Consider the following 16226-nt stretch of genomic DNA (forward strand, 5'->3'; position numbering starts at 1 on the left):
CTGTGGAGACGCGTCGACATCTGGTAAACATCCTGCCCGGAGAATAGGATCTGCGTGTGGCGAGCTACGGGACAGAAACCGTTGGAATGTTTACTGCCATGTGCCGCTACAAATCTTTCTTTTAAGGAGAGCTATAGGATTACTTAATGCCTTTGTTAGATGGAGAGTTCGTCCCGTTGACCGTGTGACACCAATTACCTCTTAGAGAAAAGACATCGACTCCCGACTGTCGGACGCCAACGCCGCGACGCATCTTAGTCCCCATCAGAGATAAGGCCCCAACCCCGACTTTCGGACTCCTTGGAATCCACACCAAACCCCCCAACATCCCCAAGCCAGGGTGTATATAAGCCGAGACTTCATCCAGCCCGGGGAGTTCTCGTTCTAGTTGCTGTTCTTGTACAACACCCCTTTCTCTGTTCAACGTTATTCTACTGTAAGTGCCAAAGTCATAATAAAGTTCGATAAAAGAGAATTAATAGTTGGGCTACGACACAGCTTTCTTTTCTCTCGCAACCCAAGTATCCATTTTACGTGATATTTTGGCGATCCGTGCCAGGATCCATCAACTTCAAGAAAACGAAATTACGCATTTCGGATGCGATCGACTGCAGATCAGCTCACTTTGCGTGAAAACGACTTCTACGGAAAGCGGACTACGGTCATCACCAAAACTGAAACTGGTCACGAAAAGAAGAATATTCAGGTAAAGAACTGGATTCTTTTAAATATTATCGTACTCGTCACAATAGCTTCGCTAGTACAGACTCCAACAACAGTACAATAACCACTATGAGCAAAAAATCAGAAGACACATCTTCTGTTAGCCCTATGGCTACTGGTGTGGATCCAAGTATTCGGGCCATACTAGACGCTATGCAGAAGCAGAACGAAATCAAGTTAAGAAAACTGTTAAAGGAGACTATTAAAGCAGCGACTAGTCGGAGTTATCAGGGTAGTTTAGTTTCTAATAATTTGAACAAAAGCTTGGAGAAAACAGACGTTACTGTAGGAAATGAAGAAATGGTTTTGAAAGAATTTTCAAAAGAATTGCAGTCTAATATAGAAAATTCTTATGAAAAGAAAGTATCAATTGACACCGCTTCACAGGATTATATTTTCATTAAAACAGACTTAATGTTTGATGTCAATAGCTCGACAGAATACCAGAAAGAGTCTGTGAAACGAAGGAAAGAAGATATTGCAGTATTGTATAATGATTTGTCACCATCTTCGTCACAAGATACTCAAAATTTACAAGAATGGTTTGACAAAAATAGTAAAAGTTTAGGAGAAGCAGAAAAAGATCATAACAAGAAGGATAATATTTCAATGAGAAATATTTTGGACGGCGATACAAATAAAGAAAACCAAATTGAAACGAAGGAATTAGAAGCAGTTAGTAAATCAACTGCTGAAAATGATACAAAATCAATAGACAACGTTGAACAAAATATATCATTAGAATCCATACAAAAAGCAAGAGATAATGCTTACAATAATGAACATTTGCTTATAGAAGAAGACCAAATGATGACAGCGAAAAATGCGTGTGACACTACAGAATCAAAAACTTCAGCAGATCTTATGTCGAGAAATTTAGATGCTAATACACAAGAGAAGTCTTTAGAGAATAAAGATGACAAGAATCCATCTCCATCTATGTTAGATAGTAGTAAACGGAGCAGTCGTTATAATGTTGCTGCAAAGCCTGCTACTTCGCCAAAATTTGAAGAAATTGTTTATAATCAAACCAGACAATCAAACACAAATAAAATTTTGCGAAGCGCTTTAAAGACGAAATTAATCGAAGACAAGTCTGTAATAATTAATAAACAAAAGGCATCGGAAAATGTAGAAAATAAATTTGCCAAAGAAGAAAAAAGAGGTGTTAAACAAAAATCAATTTCAGATAGTGAAAACGAAACAACTGATACTCGTCAACGAAGGGAAGTTCTTTTAACGAACACAGCTAGTGATAGCGATAGGTATAAATCTGTAGAAAATGATAATGCAGTAACGGGTGTAATAGCAACTGATGAAGCGAAACATAGAGGCAGACCTAGGAGATCGGATAAAGTCGAAGTTAAAAAAGATGAAGATACAAGGAAGATCCTACAAAATGAGAAGGGTGGATTAGAAGAACAAAGAAAACTCGAAGAAGATACAAAAGAAGAAACTGCAGAGACAGAAGTCAATTCAAAAGGTATATTAAATAATAAGTGCGATTTACTTGATACCGAAAGAGCTATTGAAATTAATGATACGGTTCAAGATATTAAATTTACTGAAGGTAGAAGCCGCATTCAAAATGATATGGAAGATGTAATAGAAGATTCACAAGAATTATCTAATAAAAGTAAGTTATCAGAAATAAGGATTGCACTTAACAAAATTGAATATACAAAAACTATTTTACGGAATAAAAAGAATTCATTAGAAAGAGAAAGAGGAGTAAGAGAAAAGAAGAAAATGTACAGACAGAAATTATTTCAAAAAATATATCAGATGATAAATGTGATTTGCTTTAGAAAAAAAAAAAAAAAATATTATCCACGAACTACATTAGGAATTTATCTATTTTAGTGAGGAGAAAGAGAAAGGATAGAGGAGTTGATCAATAGACTGTGGATTTTGAAGCGTTTATGAAAAACTTACAATTTTAATAAAATATTCAATGTAAAGTCTTTGTTATAATATTCAAATAAATAGATGAAAAAACTGAATTTGCATAATTACTCATGGCTTATTGATCAATCATGCGACTCGTTCAGAGGTAACTCGAGTTGTAAAGGCGACAATTTATTAAAAATGGTATATCTGACGTACGATGCATTTGCTCATGTTAAACTATTTAAATAAGTATAAAAATCACGCGAAAAAAAATCTACTGAAAATAATGTTGAACTAGTTAATAATAATAAATCATATAGTGAAACACAAACCTTAAATCAAGATCTTAAGTTCAAAAAAAAAAGAAAAAAAAAGAAGAAAGAAGTTGATAAAATGACAGCAACATGTAGCAGCAGGCGAGAGAAAATAAGCCAAATTTCTAAAAGAAGAAACGATGCTCAAGAACTCGAAATTTCTCGAGTGGATATGCTAAACAACGAATTTAATGAACAGTTGAAAGAACGTGAAACAGCAATAGAAGACTTACATCAAATGTTAAAGCATCAATCGGAAATTCATAAAGTTACCTTAAATGAAGCAAGTTTGAAAATAGAAGAACTCTCTGATAAAATAAAATGTTTTAAAGGAAAAGATAGCCAGATACCGAAACGTAATGAATTACTCGAAGAAGAACAGAATAAATGGAGAAGTTTAGAAAAAATGATTACAGAAAAACTTGAAGAAGAAAAATCCCGTTAGGAAACAGCTGAAGACGAAGTGAGAAAGCTTTCCAAATATAACGAGCAACTTCTAAAAGATTATCAAGAAATCCATTAAAAAAAAAAAGGTAAAGAATTAAACATGTACCTCAACTGAAAGATAAAATCAATCGACAGGATTTATATGCGAGGAACATAAGAACACAATATATAGAACAGCACAAGATGATCGAAAAATTGAGAGCAAAAGGAAAACGTGTGCATAATAAAGGTAAAGAGAACACATAATGTATCTCCACCAGGGGCGCATGATCCAAAATTAAATAATAAAATAAAAGGTTTTGTTACTGAAAAGTTAGAGAGATTTCATGACAACAAAAGCATTGCCTGTGCAGAGTGCAGTGTATCAATGTGCACTAAAAATGCAAGCAACGTGACGATTACTTTTAGAACACCACAAGCACACCGAAAACACAATCAAGACCAAACAAGATCAAGTTCAAAAGAGAAGTTACGTGAGCTTATTACTGCTAACGACCAAAAATTGAATTACGATCCCGAGCATCAACTCGCTGATCTTCAAGTAGAATGTTCCGACAAAGACAGGACGACACAAGAGCTCGAGAAGCACATAGAGGACATGAAGGAGGAAGTGCAAAAATTATAATTGCAACTCGACGAGTTACAAAAAAAAAAAAAAAACACACACGCACGTAAAAAGAGTTCAATCTTTTGGAATACAAATTGAAGAACTAACAATAAAATTAGAAGAAATAACATAAGTCACAAATATGAAGTTGACTTGCTGGAACAAAAAAAAAAGGCCAAACTTAATTCATGTGTTAGTAATTCAATGGAGGAACGTGAAGCTGGAGCTAAAGATGCAAAAGAGATAAAATGTAGTTCGTGAACCACAAGGACAAATAATCTGCCCTTCAATGTGAACTAGACGAACTAAAGGGTGAATATGAAAAAGTGGGTGATTTTGGATATAAATATGAAGAAGAAACTAATAAATTGAAACTGGATTTTAGTAAAGTAAAAGATATGAACGAACAAAATAATTTTCTTAGAAAAGAACTGGGAAACGTCCAAAAACTTTCCAAAGATGTTAATAATCGCTTACTCGAGGCGAACCAAGAATTAAAAGATTCACATAGAAAACACACTCTTATTTGAAAATTGAAAAAAAAGAAAAAAAAACATCTGGAAGAATTAGGTGATATAATAAAACTTCATGATGAAGAAAAATATAAACTGATACAGCATTGGTGTTCTGTAGAATGTCAAACTGCCATAAAGGGTTACATTGATGGAAAAGTGCAGTAAATATTTAAATAACAATCCATGACTTCTTAAGTAATTGTAACAATCTTGATGTTTTACTATGGAACAACTAGATGAAGTGCACAGTGACATTAATAAAGTAGAATCATCGATAAAAGTAGATGTATCTTCTTCATCAATATCAGAATCAACGACTGACATTATAAAGAATGTGCATGATATTCCAGAAAATCAAAAAAAAAAAATAAGTCACAGGAATGTACAGATAATACAATTCAAGATGGTTTAGTAGTAAATAAATGTGATGTAACAGATTTAAATAAAAACAAAAAAAAATTTTTAAAGTAAGGAAAGTAGTGAGACAGAGAGCATAAAGAACGCTGCGATTAATGAAGTAGAACAAGAAATAATAAATAAGGACCCACAAATTGATGATCAATATAAAAAAAAAAAAAAAAGATGAGAAATTTCAAGAAGAGCAAGCAGAGAATACAACTGAGATTGGAGATCATTCAAGATATGCAGGTGACACATCTTTAGATAAAGAAAGTACGAACGATGTTGAAATATTTAATACAAATGAGGGTGAACAAAACATTGAGAAACACAACGTTTGTACAGTGTTAAATATAGATACAGTTAGTGTTACTAATGCTCAGTGTCAAGCATTAATTAAAACACTTGGTGAAACTTTTGATGATAAAGCCCAAACATTGCATCTCACGGATACAGACACAGATTTGTCTAAACTAGTTGATAGTAGCTCAGAAGTAATGGTACTGACTGTAGAAACTACTATATATTAATGATATGAATGAAAGTACAGAAGAAAATATTGTTTTAACTGTACATGAAAAGGATGCTGTTGTAAATTCCAATGAAGAAAAAAAAATGTTTCTGCAGAACAAAAAAGGATGAAGAACGCTGAAATTGTAAATGAAGAATTTAATTCGATAGGTTAAGCACGAGAAAGTGATGGAACAATTATAGAAGTAATTTCAACAGAAATTGTGGCTCAAGAAGTTTCTGAAAATTGTAGCCAGAAATACAATTATGACATATTAAATCATACAAAGACAAGAAACGATTCTATAACTCCTATTACCTCAGGAGTAATTAGTGATCTAGAAACTGCAGATGACATTGATATTAAAGAAAAGAATAACAAGAAACAACAAATGGAAATGGCAAGATTGATCTTTTGATAGTTCACATAAAATTAATGTAGAAAAGAAAATTATTCATAATAAAATTGTCGTACTTATACATGTTGCTAATACAGAAGGAAGGAATAAATCTATAAGTGAAGCAGATAAAGTGAGCATAACTAACAAAAGAAGTGTCATTCAGGATATCTTTGATGATTGGGGCATTGAAAATGCAGAAGATGACAGTCAGTCGGTATCTAAAGCTCCAGATACTGTGGAAATTGAATTGAAAAGTTTACTAAATGACACAAAAACACGAACTATAGAGGAAAGCACAGTTGTACTGGTTGAAGAAGAAATCACATGCATGGAAAAAGAACCAGTTGTAGATGCTGAAAAGGCTTTAGAAGTTGCTAAACAAAACAAAGAAATGCAAGTATCAAAGGAACAACTGGATAACAATCAAACTATAAAGAAACAACAAGATAGTATAAAACCATTACTCAAAGACCACTAACTCATTCTATATCACAGGCTGTTAGAAAGTCTACAAAAGTTTCAACACGTGATACTGCGGCATTTCGTCAAACTTAGCAAATTATTCCTATTAATCGTAGTCGAAATTTAACCAGCCAACAACCTTCACAGGTTGAAATAGCAAAAGCATATACCACGACGAAAAAGAACAAGTACAAGTCGAGCCAGTCAGAGTCCAATTCCATCGCTCCATACTGAGGAAACATTAAGATTTTGGAGGACCAAAATCAATCTAAAGAGGGGGGTATGTGACATCAATCACATCTCAACCTACATCAGTGATAATACATCGACGGTCGACTTTCGAACACTTTTGGACACATCACCACCTTATCATCATAGCATACACCAAGACTGTGACGCACCTTAGTCCACATCAGAGATAGGATACGGACCCCCGACCTTTGGACACTTTTGGATACATCACCACCTTATCATCATAGCATACACCAAGGCTGTGAAGCACCAAAGTCCACATCAGAGATAGGATATGGACCCCTGACCTTCGGGCACTTTTCTACATCATAACCTACACCTATCCCCTCAACATCCTAAAACCAAAACGTATATAAACCGAGACTTCACCCAGCTCGGGCAGTTCTTGTTCCTCTTCTAGTTGCTGTACTCATACAACCCCTATTCTCCGGTTCGGTGTTATTTTGTAAGTGTTTATAATAAAGTTTTATAAAGGAAAATAAGTAGTTGGGTTACGACTCAGCCTTCTTACTACCACCCAAGTACCAACTTTACGTGACAGGAGCCGCCTCGGACCTAAGACTGATAATATAGGACTTGGGTTAAGTAGTAGAAAGGTAGTCGCGATACACTGTGTGGTTTTTAATAGTTCTTACACACGGTGTGTACGCGAACCTTTCCCACCAAACTAGATTAAGAGTGGGGCCGCTCCACTGGGATACGTCGCAAGAGAAGGTAGGAGATCCGACCGGCCTTGGGTACAGTGTCCGGCCGTGGGAGGGAGGAATCCGTCTTCCATGTTTCCTTTAATATTTGCCTTTAGAAAGTCCAATTCGTTTCACGATTATACAAATTACTAAAAAAATGTCTATATTAGTAATTTATTTATTTTGCATTAATCGTGACATGTTAGTTGCATTATGTTATATGTAAACTACCACAGAGGAAAAATGATAATCTTTCAGTTATCAGTTTTCTGATTTTAATGTCATTTTATGAGTACTTTAACACGAGGTACTTGTAAATGAAAACAACCAATTAGCCTAAAAACATAAGCCTGTTACCAAAACTCTTATTAAATTGAACAAGCTTTTCAAAAATCGAACGTGTATATTAACGCGAACTTATTATTTGACTGATTTGACTGATATCCGAAATTGGTGAGATCATATGAAATTTTGCTTTTCGCGGTTCGGTGTATAAGAACGCGTCACCGATTGCTCAACTTTCGATATAAAAAGCGGATCAAGTCTACCGGATTATCCTACAGAAACGCATTAATTCGTAAGAGTTAGTCATCATCTGGATAATAATTATCTGAAGAAACTTTCAACGTGAAAATATAAAATTTTCATTGATTACATATTGCGTTCGCCATAATTGAAAAAATGGTAAACCTTCGATCTCATCTTTCTAATACACATTTTCTTTACCTCGTGATAAATAAATTCTTGGAAATTTAGGAAAATTTTCAGTGATCATTTTAAGGAATTTGACAAATTTCCAACGAGACTATGTGACACCGTTAGGTAAAAGTGACTCAAATGTAGTAGCGATATTAAACGAGAAATCTATAAAGGTGTCATTAGAAATTCTAAGAATGTCTCTGCATCTTTATCTTAGGTATTACGCCAATAGTTTTCATTATCGTGAAGTAATATTTATCATGCATATTTTGTACGTAAAACGAATCGTTGGAATATTCCCGAAGCTAACGAAGCATTTCCCAAAAGTTAAACCGAAGAAATTAACGCGAATAGTTAAGTGAAATTTTTCCATTAACTTGCTGACCAACCGGCAAATAAAAAATCATAAAAATTGTTTCAATGTGTTGAGGTCACGCATAACTTATTTTTTCATTGACGATTACCAAACAGGTAAAATTTCGAAATTGTACGAAGGCCACGTGACCAGATCGTATTGGAATTTGAAGTGCATGGAAAAAGACAACTCGAAGTACAAACCTTGAGCTGTACTACTCGAAGTACAAACGTGAACTAATGGATGCAGAAAAGCAATTAACGCCAAACATCCGAACAGCATCTTGGAGCCCGTCATTGTTCTGAAATAAAAGAAGTGACGAATTAAAAAGACGCAGGACTAATAATAATAAAGGAAACTTAGTTCGTATTATAAATTGAATTTACATCAGAAAAGAAGCACGATCAAGCGAAACAGATCGTAGAAATGACAAATATCATCGATATACGTTTCAGTGTAATTTCACTTTTGAAAATTATTTAGTTTAATACGATCGTATTCATCACTCTGAAACTTTCATTGTGCAGCAATTTGTGCTGCGTCTTTTTAATTTCTCTATCTTTCTGTGTTTTCGGAAAAATTACTTGAAAGATTAAGAATTGCTTGCCTTATTTTATTTTCGATTAGTTAGGATTTGATTATTCCAGGTAAGGTTTATTATTTATAACAGGTTTTATCACTTGTTTATTATTTAGGAGTTTGTTATTTTAGGATTAGTACCTTTTAGGATTTCTTATCCTTCGAGTTTCTGTTTCAGATATCTAGGTCTATTTCAAGATGTTTTATTACATTAGGATTATTTATTCGATTAAGATAATTTAAGAGTTTCACAATGTACAAAGAAATAATCGCGTGAAATTTAGATTTATGCTTTAAACGTATTAAACACGCGGTAATTTCAATGTCTATAGCCTCGAACGTGTTCTGATTAGTTGTGTCATTGTCTGTGACATTGAAATCACAAAAATCCATTGCAAGTGTGCTGTCATGCAATGTGGATGTAATTGGGTTTTTTGGGTATTTCCTGTATCATCTGATTTGTACAGTACTATTTTAACGCAAGGACAGGAAAATTATTATATATTTCCCGTCCATTATTTGAATCGTTGTGAAGTGTAACGAATTATATTCGATTCGAGGAGATGTTAATGAATTACCCATTTCATATGTAATTACATGGAAATAAAAATCATTGCAAAAATAATTGATCTAATGACAACGGAATTTCCAATATTTTTTTGTTTCGTCACGTCTTTTTCATAATATATCTTTTATAGGTACGTGATTTATTAATCGTTCGAATGGAAATAATTATTCGTATAATATTCAAATGATTCTAGCCATAAAATAAATTAAAACGATACCTGTAATGCAATCTGCGTATGACGTCAACCTCGATCTATGCTTATACAAGAAATTTTATCAATCAATGACTAGATATACAATAATCAAATATTATAAAATTTCCTGAAAACCTTTAGGTGTTAATATTAAGGTGTTAATATCTTTAATATTTGCAAGTTATTGTTTAGCGCTAATTAGTTAGAATGTAACAAGTGGTGTACCAGAATTGAGATAATTAAGCCACACGAACAATCTTATTTAGATCTTTTTAATTTTTTAATTCTCTTTTGCTCCAATACTTCGTAAAATTAATCTTCGTTAGCTACTACACTTCATAGAATGACAAGAGATAATTTTTCTTATATAACGTTTCATTCATAAAATCTATCATTAAAGTATATCTTCATAAAAATATCATTCCATACTAACGGTATATTTGGTGTCATACGAGATAACAGTTACCAGTGATGACATATGTAACTTTATAAAGATATCTCGTTTTATTATATATTAAAAGAATGTACTCATTGCTGCTATATTTCAGATGAAAAAAAGGAGGCAATGATTTTACAGTAAAATCGTTCGTTTACAACTGATTCATTTACATTTCATGATAATACTGTGCATTCTGAATATGCTATGATTTGGTTTAAAATAATAAATAGTCCATTCTTGCATACTATTGCTCCAGCTTTACTTGTATTTTCGATATTGGTATAAATAGAAAGACAATTAATGTCGTTCGAGTCTATTTTCGGATCATTTATATTACGTTTAATCCATATAGTTATTATATGAGACATAGTATCGTAAAATTTGGAAGAATAAAACGTTCGTACAGGAAGTACATTTTATAAGAACTCCAACAAATCTGCGTGTGCACCTAAAATACAAACTGATAGTGATTGTTCATAAGTTTATGTACATTATCTAATGTCAATCGAAGGTATCAATTCTTTTTCTCCATAAGAGTACTTTTTCATTTATATGTGTTCAAAAATACATGTGTTCAACCGTGAAGCATATGTCACCTACAACGAAAAAGAGTTTTCCTATACTTAATATTTCCTTTATATACCTATGAAAGTCTATTCTTCGCGTAGTATGAAATTATGAATAAATCTGGAATATTGTTCAATCTGAAAAGAAAAATAACTTATTGACATCATTCATTGATACGAGATTCAGAATGTTTGTTTTGTCTTGCAGAGAAAGAAGGCAGCCCTTTCTTTTAATGTGAAATAGAAAGCGAAAATTTGAAAACAGATTTTTTGGAAATTTATTTGCAAATATCGTTTTCAATATCGTGATTTTCTTCCCAATGGTACTGTACTTTCAAATTTTCCAGTATCCCTCTAAAAACAAAAAGTCGAACCTCGTTATTATTAACATAGGCATTACAAGGAAGAGAAGTATTAGAAAGCAGCTCCTTTTTATTATGGATTTCTTTATAATCATGTAAATAAGAAATTCCGGAAATTTTTTCCTCAAAAATTTAATTCTTGTGTTTTGATTGATAATTATTACACTGCATACTAACTTTTCGCATACTGTTCGCGTCTAACAATTTCCTAATAATAACTACTTCAAAATTACATATGTCCTTGCATGAATTCAAAAGTACGTATGATACAATTACAATTGATTCTAAAATAATAATTATTTAAAGATATTAAGATACTAATTAAACGTTTCACTATATTTCAAAATCTGGAACAACAAATTTTTATTTATAAAAAATGAAACTATGGTTATATATTCTTTGTCATGATGCTATTTCTTATTACCATGTCGACATTTTTTAAAATTCATTTTGTTATCTCTACGCAATATGAAAATTCATATACTGCTTAATATTTTTTACATATTATCCATCCACCGCATGATATCTCCTGAAAAATCAAAATATTAATGTTATATTATTACAATGCTTCTTAAATTTCAATTTTTGACAAATTTGAAATCCAATATATTTTGCACAATTATTATTTATCAAAAAATTCTAAGTTAGTAACTTTCTTTTCAAATGGCAAATAACATATACATTGACTTACTTGTAACTTTTTGCTCCTAATCATCATTTCCTCTTATAGAACATCATTATTGTTCTTATAATTACTACCAGTGTCATAGATATTGTAGTGGCTACAACTGAATTAATAGAAAATGATAAATAACTGTGTATAACACTAACACATAACTGTGTATAACAATGACACATAACTTTTACTTACATATCAGTCGATAAGGGATTACTGTGATATCCTGTTGATGTTTCTTAAGGCACTTGATTAGGTGCGATACGGTATCATTCCTTATGGTATACTGTAGATAAGTATTTTAGAAAATGACAAGAATAAATCTAAATTATTCAGAGGTTCCAGTTTCGGCTTAGACATAAATACAGGACCATTTGCAAAGAAGAAAGGGTGCGTTTCTACAGCCTCGTTATAGTAACCATGAATACCAATCTCTGAATTACTGGTTACTAAACATAAATATCCTATAAAATTTAATATATTTCTTTAATTTTTAATACATACATGAGTTAGTAGTTCTAAATTATGAATCATCCTACCTGTGATATTACACTTTTCCTTATAATATCATCACTCAAATGAACAACATTAAGATCATGTAAACCATGTCATCCTATCTTACTGTGAAGATACTTAGTTATGTTATCTAACATTATAAAAATATCATCAAATTCAAGTCCTTTTATTCACATCACATGGCCACTACGATCTGGTTCTTTGTTATATAATGTTCTAAAATTTGTCGTACATATAGGATGTACAAACCGTGATATCAAGGTATCAGTTCTTCCTTCCCAAGGGACAGTTTCATTAAAATTCTGATAGAATTAAAAATTAATTATTAATATTCTAACAATCATATATGTTAAATACATTATAGTCAACGATATATACCTGAGCGAATGTAGGGGTGATTCCTTGATAATTATAAATGTCATCAGCCCACATGATTGTGCCACTTCTTTGTACTCCAGCCTCTAGATTAACAGCCTAAACAAACATACAAAATTTTATAGATGCTGTACAAAATATAGTATATATGCGCAATATTGAAGCGTTCAAGGGGATATAAAGGTAATGTACATCACATACACGTGTACTCTCATGCAACAAAATACAATTAGATTTAATAGTATAAGCTCTTTTATTCATTATAATAGATTGGAAATTTAAGTGTCTTACGAGGGTGAGTAAAAAGTTACCCGCTCTGTCGGTGTAGAATTTATTTTAAGCAATTATCAAAAAAGACATACATCATTTTTTGACATAATCACTCAATTTCTGTATACACTTTGTCCATTTGCTGAAGGACCTTCGTATTTTCTCATTAAAAAATGTTTTGCCTCCGACCACAAGAAACGAATCACAGCATCCTGCACTGTTTTCCTGCAAATCGCCATTGCAAAGCGCCATTACTCGCGCAACGGTCACAAACGAATTGACGTAACACAATGAAACCTACGCAGCAGCACTGAACAGATATTGACGTCATACGAAGAGTGCAGATGGATCAATATGGTCGACAGAAGTTTTAAGTATCTGGAGTGCGGATAAATTTTTACCGAGAGTCGTATAGGAATCTATAATCTGTAAGTACACCTTTGGCTGAATGGAAATTTCACTTACATATAGTCAAAAATGCAGAAACAGTGTATTGAATTGGAAAGTGATAAAAAATAAGTGAAGTTTCGAGGTTGCATGTGATTGCATGAGTACACAGGACGTTTTTAGCGAATAAAAAATAATTTTGAAAGACACGAGACTTAACTTGTATTTTATGCACTCTCTGTGTCCGAATTTCCAGAAGCTCTCTATCTTATGAAGTGTTTTAGATTAGCCGGAAAATTTTGTATGTACATACAAGAAGTATACGATCTAAGTGGAATATTCCATTATTCTCTTGATACAACAGAAACGAAATTTACAGAACTTCTCAGAAAGTTGGTTTATTATTACCAAATTAATAGAATTAATATACGTTTATCATCTTTACATACCTAAGTCGTGGAGGTTTATCGTGCGTAAAAAATTAGTGTCGTTTCAAAGTTACATTTCGTACATTTTAAGCCTATAATTTGTAACGTACAAAACAATGTAAATTTGAGCTGTTTCTTATCTCCACAATAAGAAAATCCAACTTCACGTTTTTTGCACAATGATATTTATGGAACAGTAATATCATATTATTGCATCGCTTGGAGAATGAAGTCAAGGTACGATGTGACCCTAGTGTAAACGCTGGGATACCCAGCTGCGCCGCACTTATAAGCATAAGACACAATACCTATTTAATACGAGGTTAATTCATGTTGTATCAGCAGTGGTCCGCCGCGGTCAGCCTGAACGGATCGTTAAATTTTTAATCAAAGATACTGAAATATATCAATCGAATTGTATTGAAATTATACTTATATACAGTAATAATCTTCTATTGATTTGTGTATTGAAATACTCCAATTTATAATGTACATGTTATATGTATTTTGAGCAAAACTAAGATTAGAAGGAAATTAGATTAAATACCATAATGAGGTGTGAGAAGTGGGCAAAACTATTGAATTGTGTTTATCTATTATTTCTAATGTTTAAGACGTTGATTTGATGTTAATTCGAATTGACGTGTCTTCAGATACCGTATAGTTTGTAGTAACTCTGTAACTTAATTACCGTACAAGAATCCTCTCCACCTTGAGCATGTTCGGCTCATATTATACCATCAGTGATATCAGGTGCATTAGGAAATTTGGAATAAGCTATTTTGCATTGGGCGTTCTTAATCACTGGCATTTGTACTTCCATTAATGCATTACGTCGTGGTCGTCCTACGAAGAAAATAAGAAAGATATTTAAGACTGGAACTGTTTAATTTTATTATAAAATTGATATCACTTACTATATCTTAACGCTCCCCATCCAGCAACAAGGGGGTTATAGCCGACGAAGTTGCTCTTTCGTAGGGGCTCTTTCGTAGGGGCTCTTTCGTAGGGGCTCTTTCGTACAAATGGGATATACGTACCCTGAAAAATAAAAAAATAAATGAAAATGCAGGAAACGAATGACCAAAAGTATGAGAAAGAATTGTACACGCTTTATGACACAATATATGTGTACAATAAGAAATTTCAGGATATGATACTTCAGTAATACTCAATAGCATATATATATTTGAGGACTTACTCGAAAATGGCACCTCCTCCACCAATCTAAGAATGGCAATATTATGATTGTGTATGTTTTCTATTCCATTCACATGTGCACAATGTGCTGCGGTCAAAACATGCCTAGCCGTTATCAGGGAACCTCCGTACTTCCATAGTGGTTTGTCTGGGTTTCGGGGATTACGAAAACTTAATGCAGCGATCCATGGCCAAGCGCCTAAAATGCAATAGTCATAGTTGTGAATATACATAATTTTTTCTCACATAATGAGTAACAACGATTATTACCTATTCGATATTCGATCATACAGCAGACGATAAGTACATACGTACAAATACTCTGAAATAGAGATTTGATAAAGACAGAAATTAAATTTTTATTCCAGTGGAATATAAATTATTAAATAATTCTATATAATTTCTATTTGAACTATACTGAACTATAAAGTTCAAACGTGTAATTTCTGCCCTAACAGTTTTTGATCTCTATCCATATTATTACTCCTATATCAATTTTTTATTTCAAGCAAAAAGATACTCTTCCTAACATGAAGTAAAAGAAAGAAATAATTCAAGTCAATAAGTAAAGTTACTACCGATAAAATCATAGCATTATTATTTAGTCTAATTGAAATGTACATTGATGTGCTGTTTAATGCCTTTAAAGTTCATTCTTTGCAGTAAATGGCTTATTATTAATCGGAAAGAAAGGCATAAAACGTGCCTTCTTGATTGTCCGGTGTGGTACGTACATTCTGGATCAAACAATTTTAAAACATTTATACAGTTCAAAGATGCGTAAGAAAGCGACACCGATTACTCAACTTTCGAAGTAAAAAGCCGATCAAGTCCACCGGATTGCCCTACAGACACGTATTAATCCGTAAGAGTTAGTCATCATGTTGATAATAATTATCTAAAGAAACTCGCGTGAAAATATAAAATTTTAATTGATTAGATATTGTGTTAGCCATACTTAAGAAAGAAAATGAAAATGAATGAATTGAAAGAAAAGGACTACCTTCAACCTCATTTTTTAAATAAACACTTTGTCAGTTTTGCGGTAAATAAATTCTTAGGAATTCAGGACAGTTTTTAGTGAATCATTTTGTTTCGACCGTTCGCGGAGAGACGCGATCGCGAGATAGCACGTCAACGAGAGTTGTAAGTTTCCGTTACGATTAAATAATCGACGCCACGAACTGATCGATCCCCTTATTTCGATTATGATAATAAGGGTAGTTCAATGAAATTCCACAGAATTAACACAAATAAATTAATGTTTATTTCAACAACTTATTAACTAGAAAGATATAAATGGAACAAAAAAAATGTAACTGCGTTTTGGTTGATAAGTAATGCGCGACATACCACATGTGTTGACGGTTCGACTTCTCGAAAAGTTCTGAACGCCTTTCGATTTTT

The 16226-nt window shown here is 32.7% G+C and overlaps 1 protein-coding gene and 2 long non-coding RNA genes across 6 annotated transcripts; all 3 read right to left on the reverse strand.

Annotated features, from left to right (window-relative positions):
* Positions 1–9856: 9856 nt before the first annotated feature.
* LOC143304248 (uncharacterized) lies at positions 9857–10739 on the reverse strand. Its single transcript, XR_013060960.1, has 2 exons — positions 10683–10739; positions 9857–10487 (listed from the first exon to the last, which is right to left on the reverse strand). It is a non-coding gene; the product is annotated as an uncharacterized LOC143304248 (long non-coding RNA).
* A 146-nt stretch (positions 10740–10885) lies between these two features.
* LOC143304247 (uncharacterized) lies at positions 10886–13207 on the reverse strand. Of its 4 annotated transcripts, none has more exons than XR_013060956.1 (8): positions 13106–13207; positions 12846–13029; positions 12538–12633; positions 12183–12461; positions 11839–12107; positions 11659–11755; positions 11145–11496; positions 10886–10959 (listed from the first exon to the last, which is right to left on the reverse strand). It is a non-coding gene; the product is annotated as an uncharacterized LOC143304247 (long non-coding RNA). The 4 variants fall into 4 exon arrangements; XR_013060958.1 differs by lacking the exon at positions 13106–13207 and having other exon boundaries at positions 11145–11314; positions 11392–11496; positions 12846–13062; XR_013060959.1 differs by lacking the exon at positions 13106–13207 and having other exon boundaries at positions 12826–13090.
* A 429-nt stretch (positions 13208–13636) lies between these two features.
* LOC143304246 (venom serine protease Bi-VSP-like) lies at positions 13637–15065 on the reverse strand. Its single transcript, XM_076626638.1, has 3 exons — positions 14821–15065; positions 14537–14660; positions 13637–14465 (listed from the first exon to the last, which is right to left on the reverse strand). The coding sequence occupies exons 1-2, from the start codon at positions 15050–15052 to the stop codon at positions 14572–14574; spliced, it is 321 nt and encodes a 106-aa protein (XP_076482753.1). The 5' UTR covers positions 15053–15065; the 3' UTR covers positions 13637–14465; positions 14537–14571.
* Between the last annotated feature and the right edge of the window lie 1161 nt (positions 15066–16226).

This window comes from Bombus vancouverensis, unplaced genomic scaffold, assembly GCF_051014615.1.
Source record: "Bombus vancouverensis nearcticus unplaced genomic scaffold, iyBomVanc1_principal scaffold0028, whole genome shotgun sequence".
Taxonomy (NCBI): Eukaryota; Metazoa; Arthropoda; class Insecta; order Hymenoptera; family Apidae; genus Bombus; species Bombus vancouverensis.

Coding starts and splice junctions, on each gene's coding strand:
- LOC143304246 (XM_076626638.1), bottom strand. CDS start 15,052: ATGTATATTCACAACTATGACTATTGCATTTTAGGCGCTTGGCCATGG. Junction 14,661..14,820: donor GGAGGAGGTGCCATTTTCGA/GTAAGTCCTCAA, acceptor TTTATTTTTCAG/GGTACGTATATCCCATTTGT.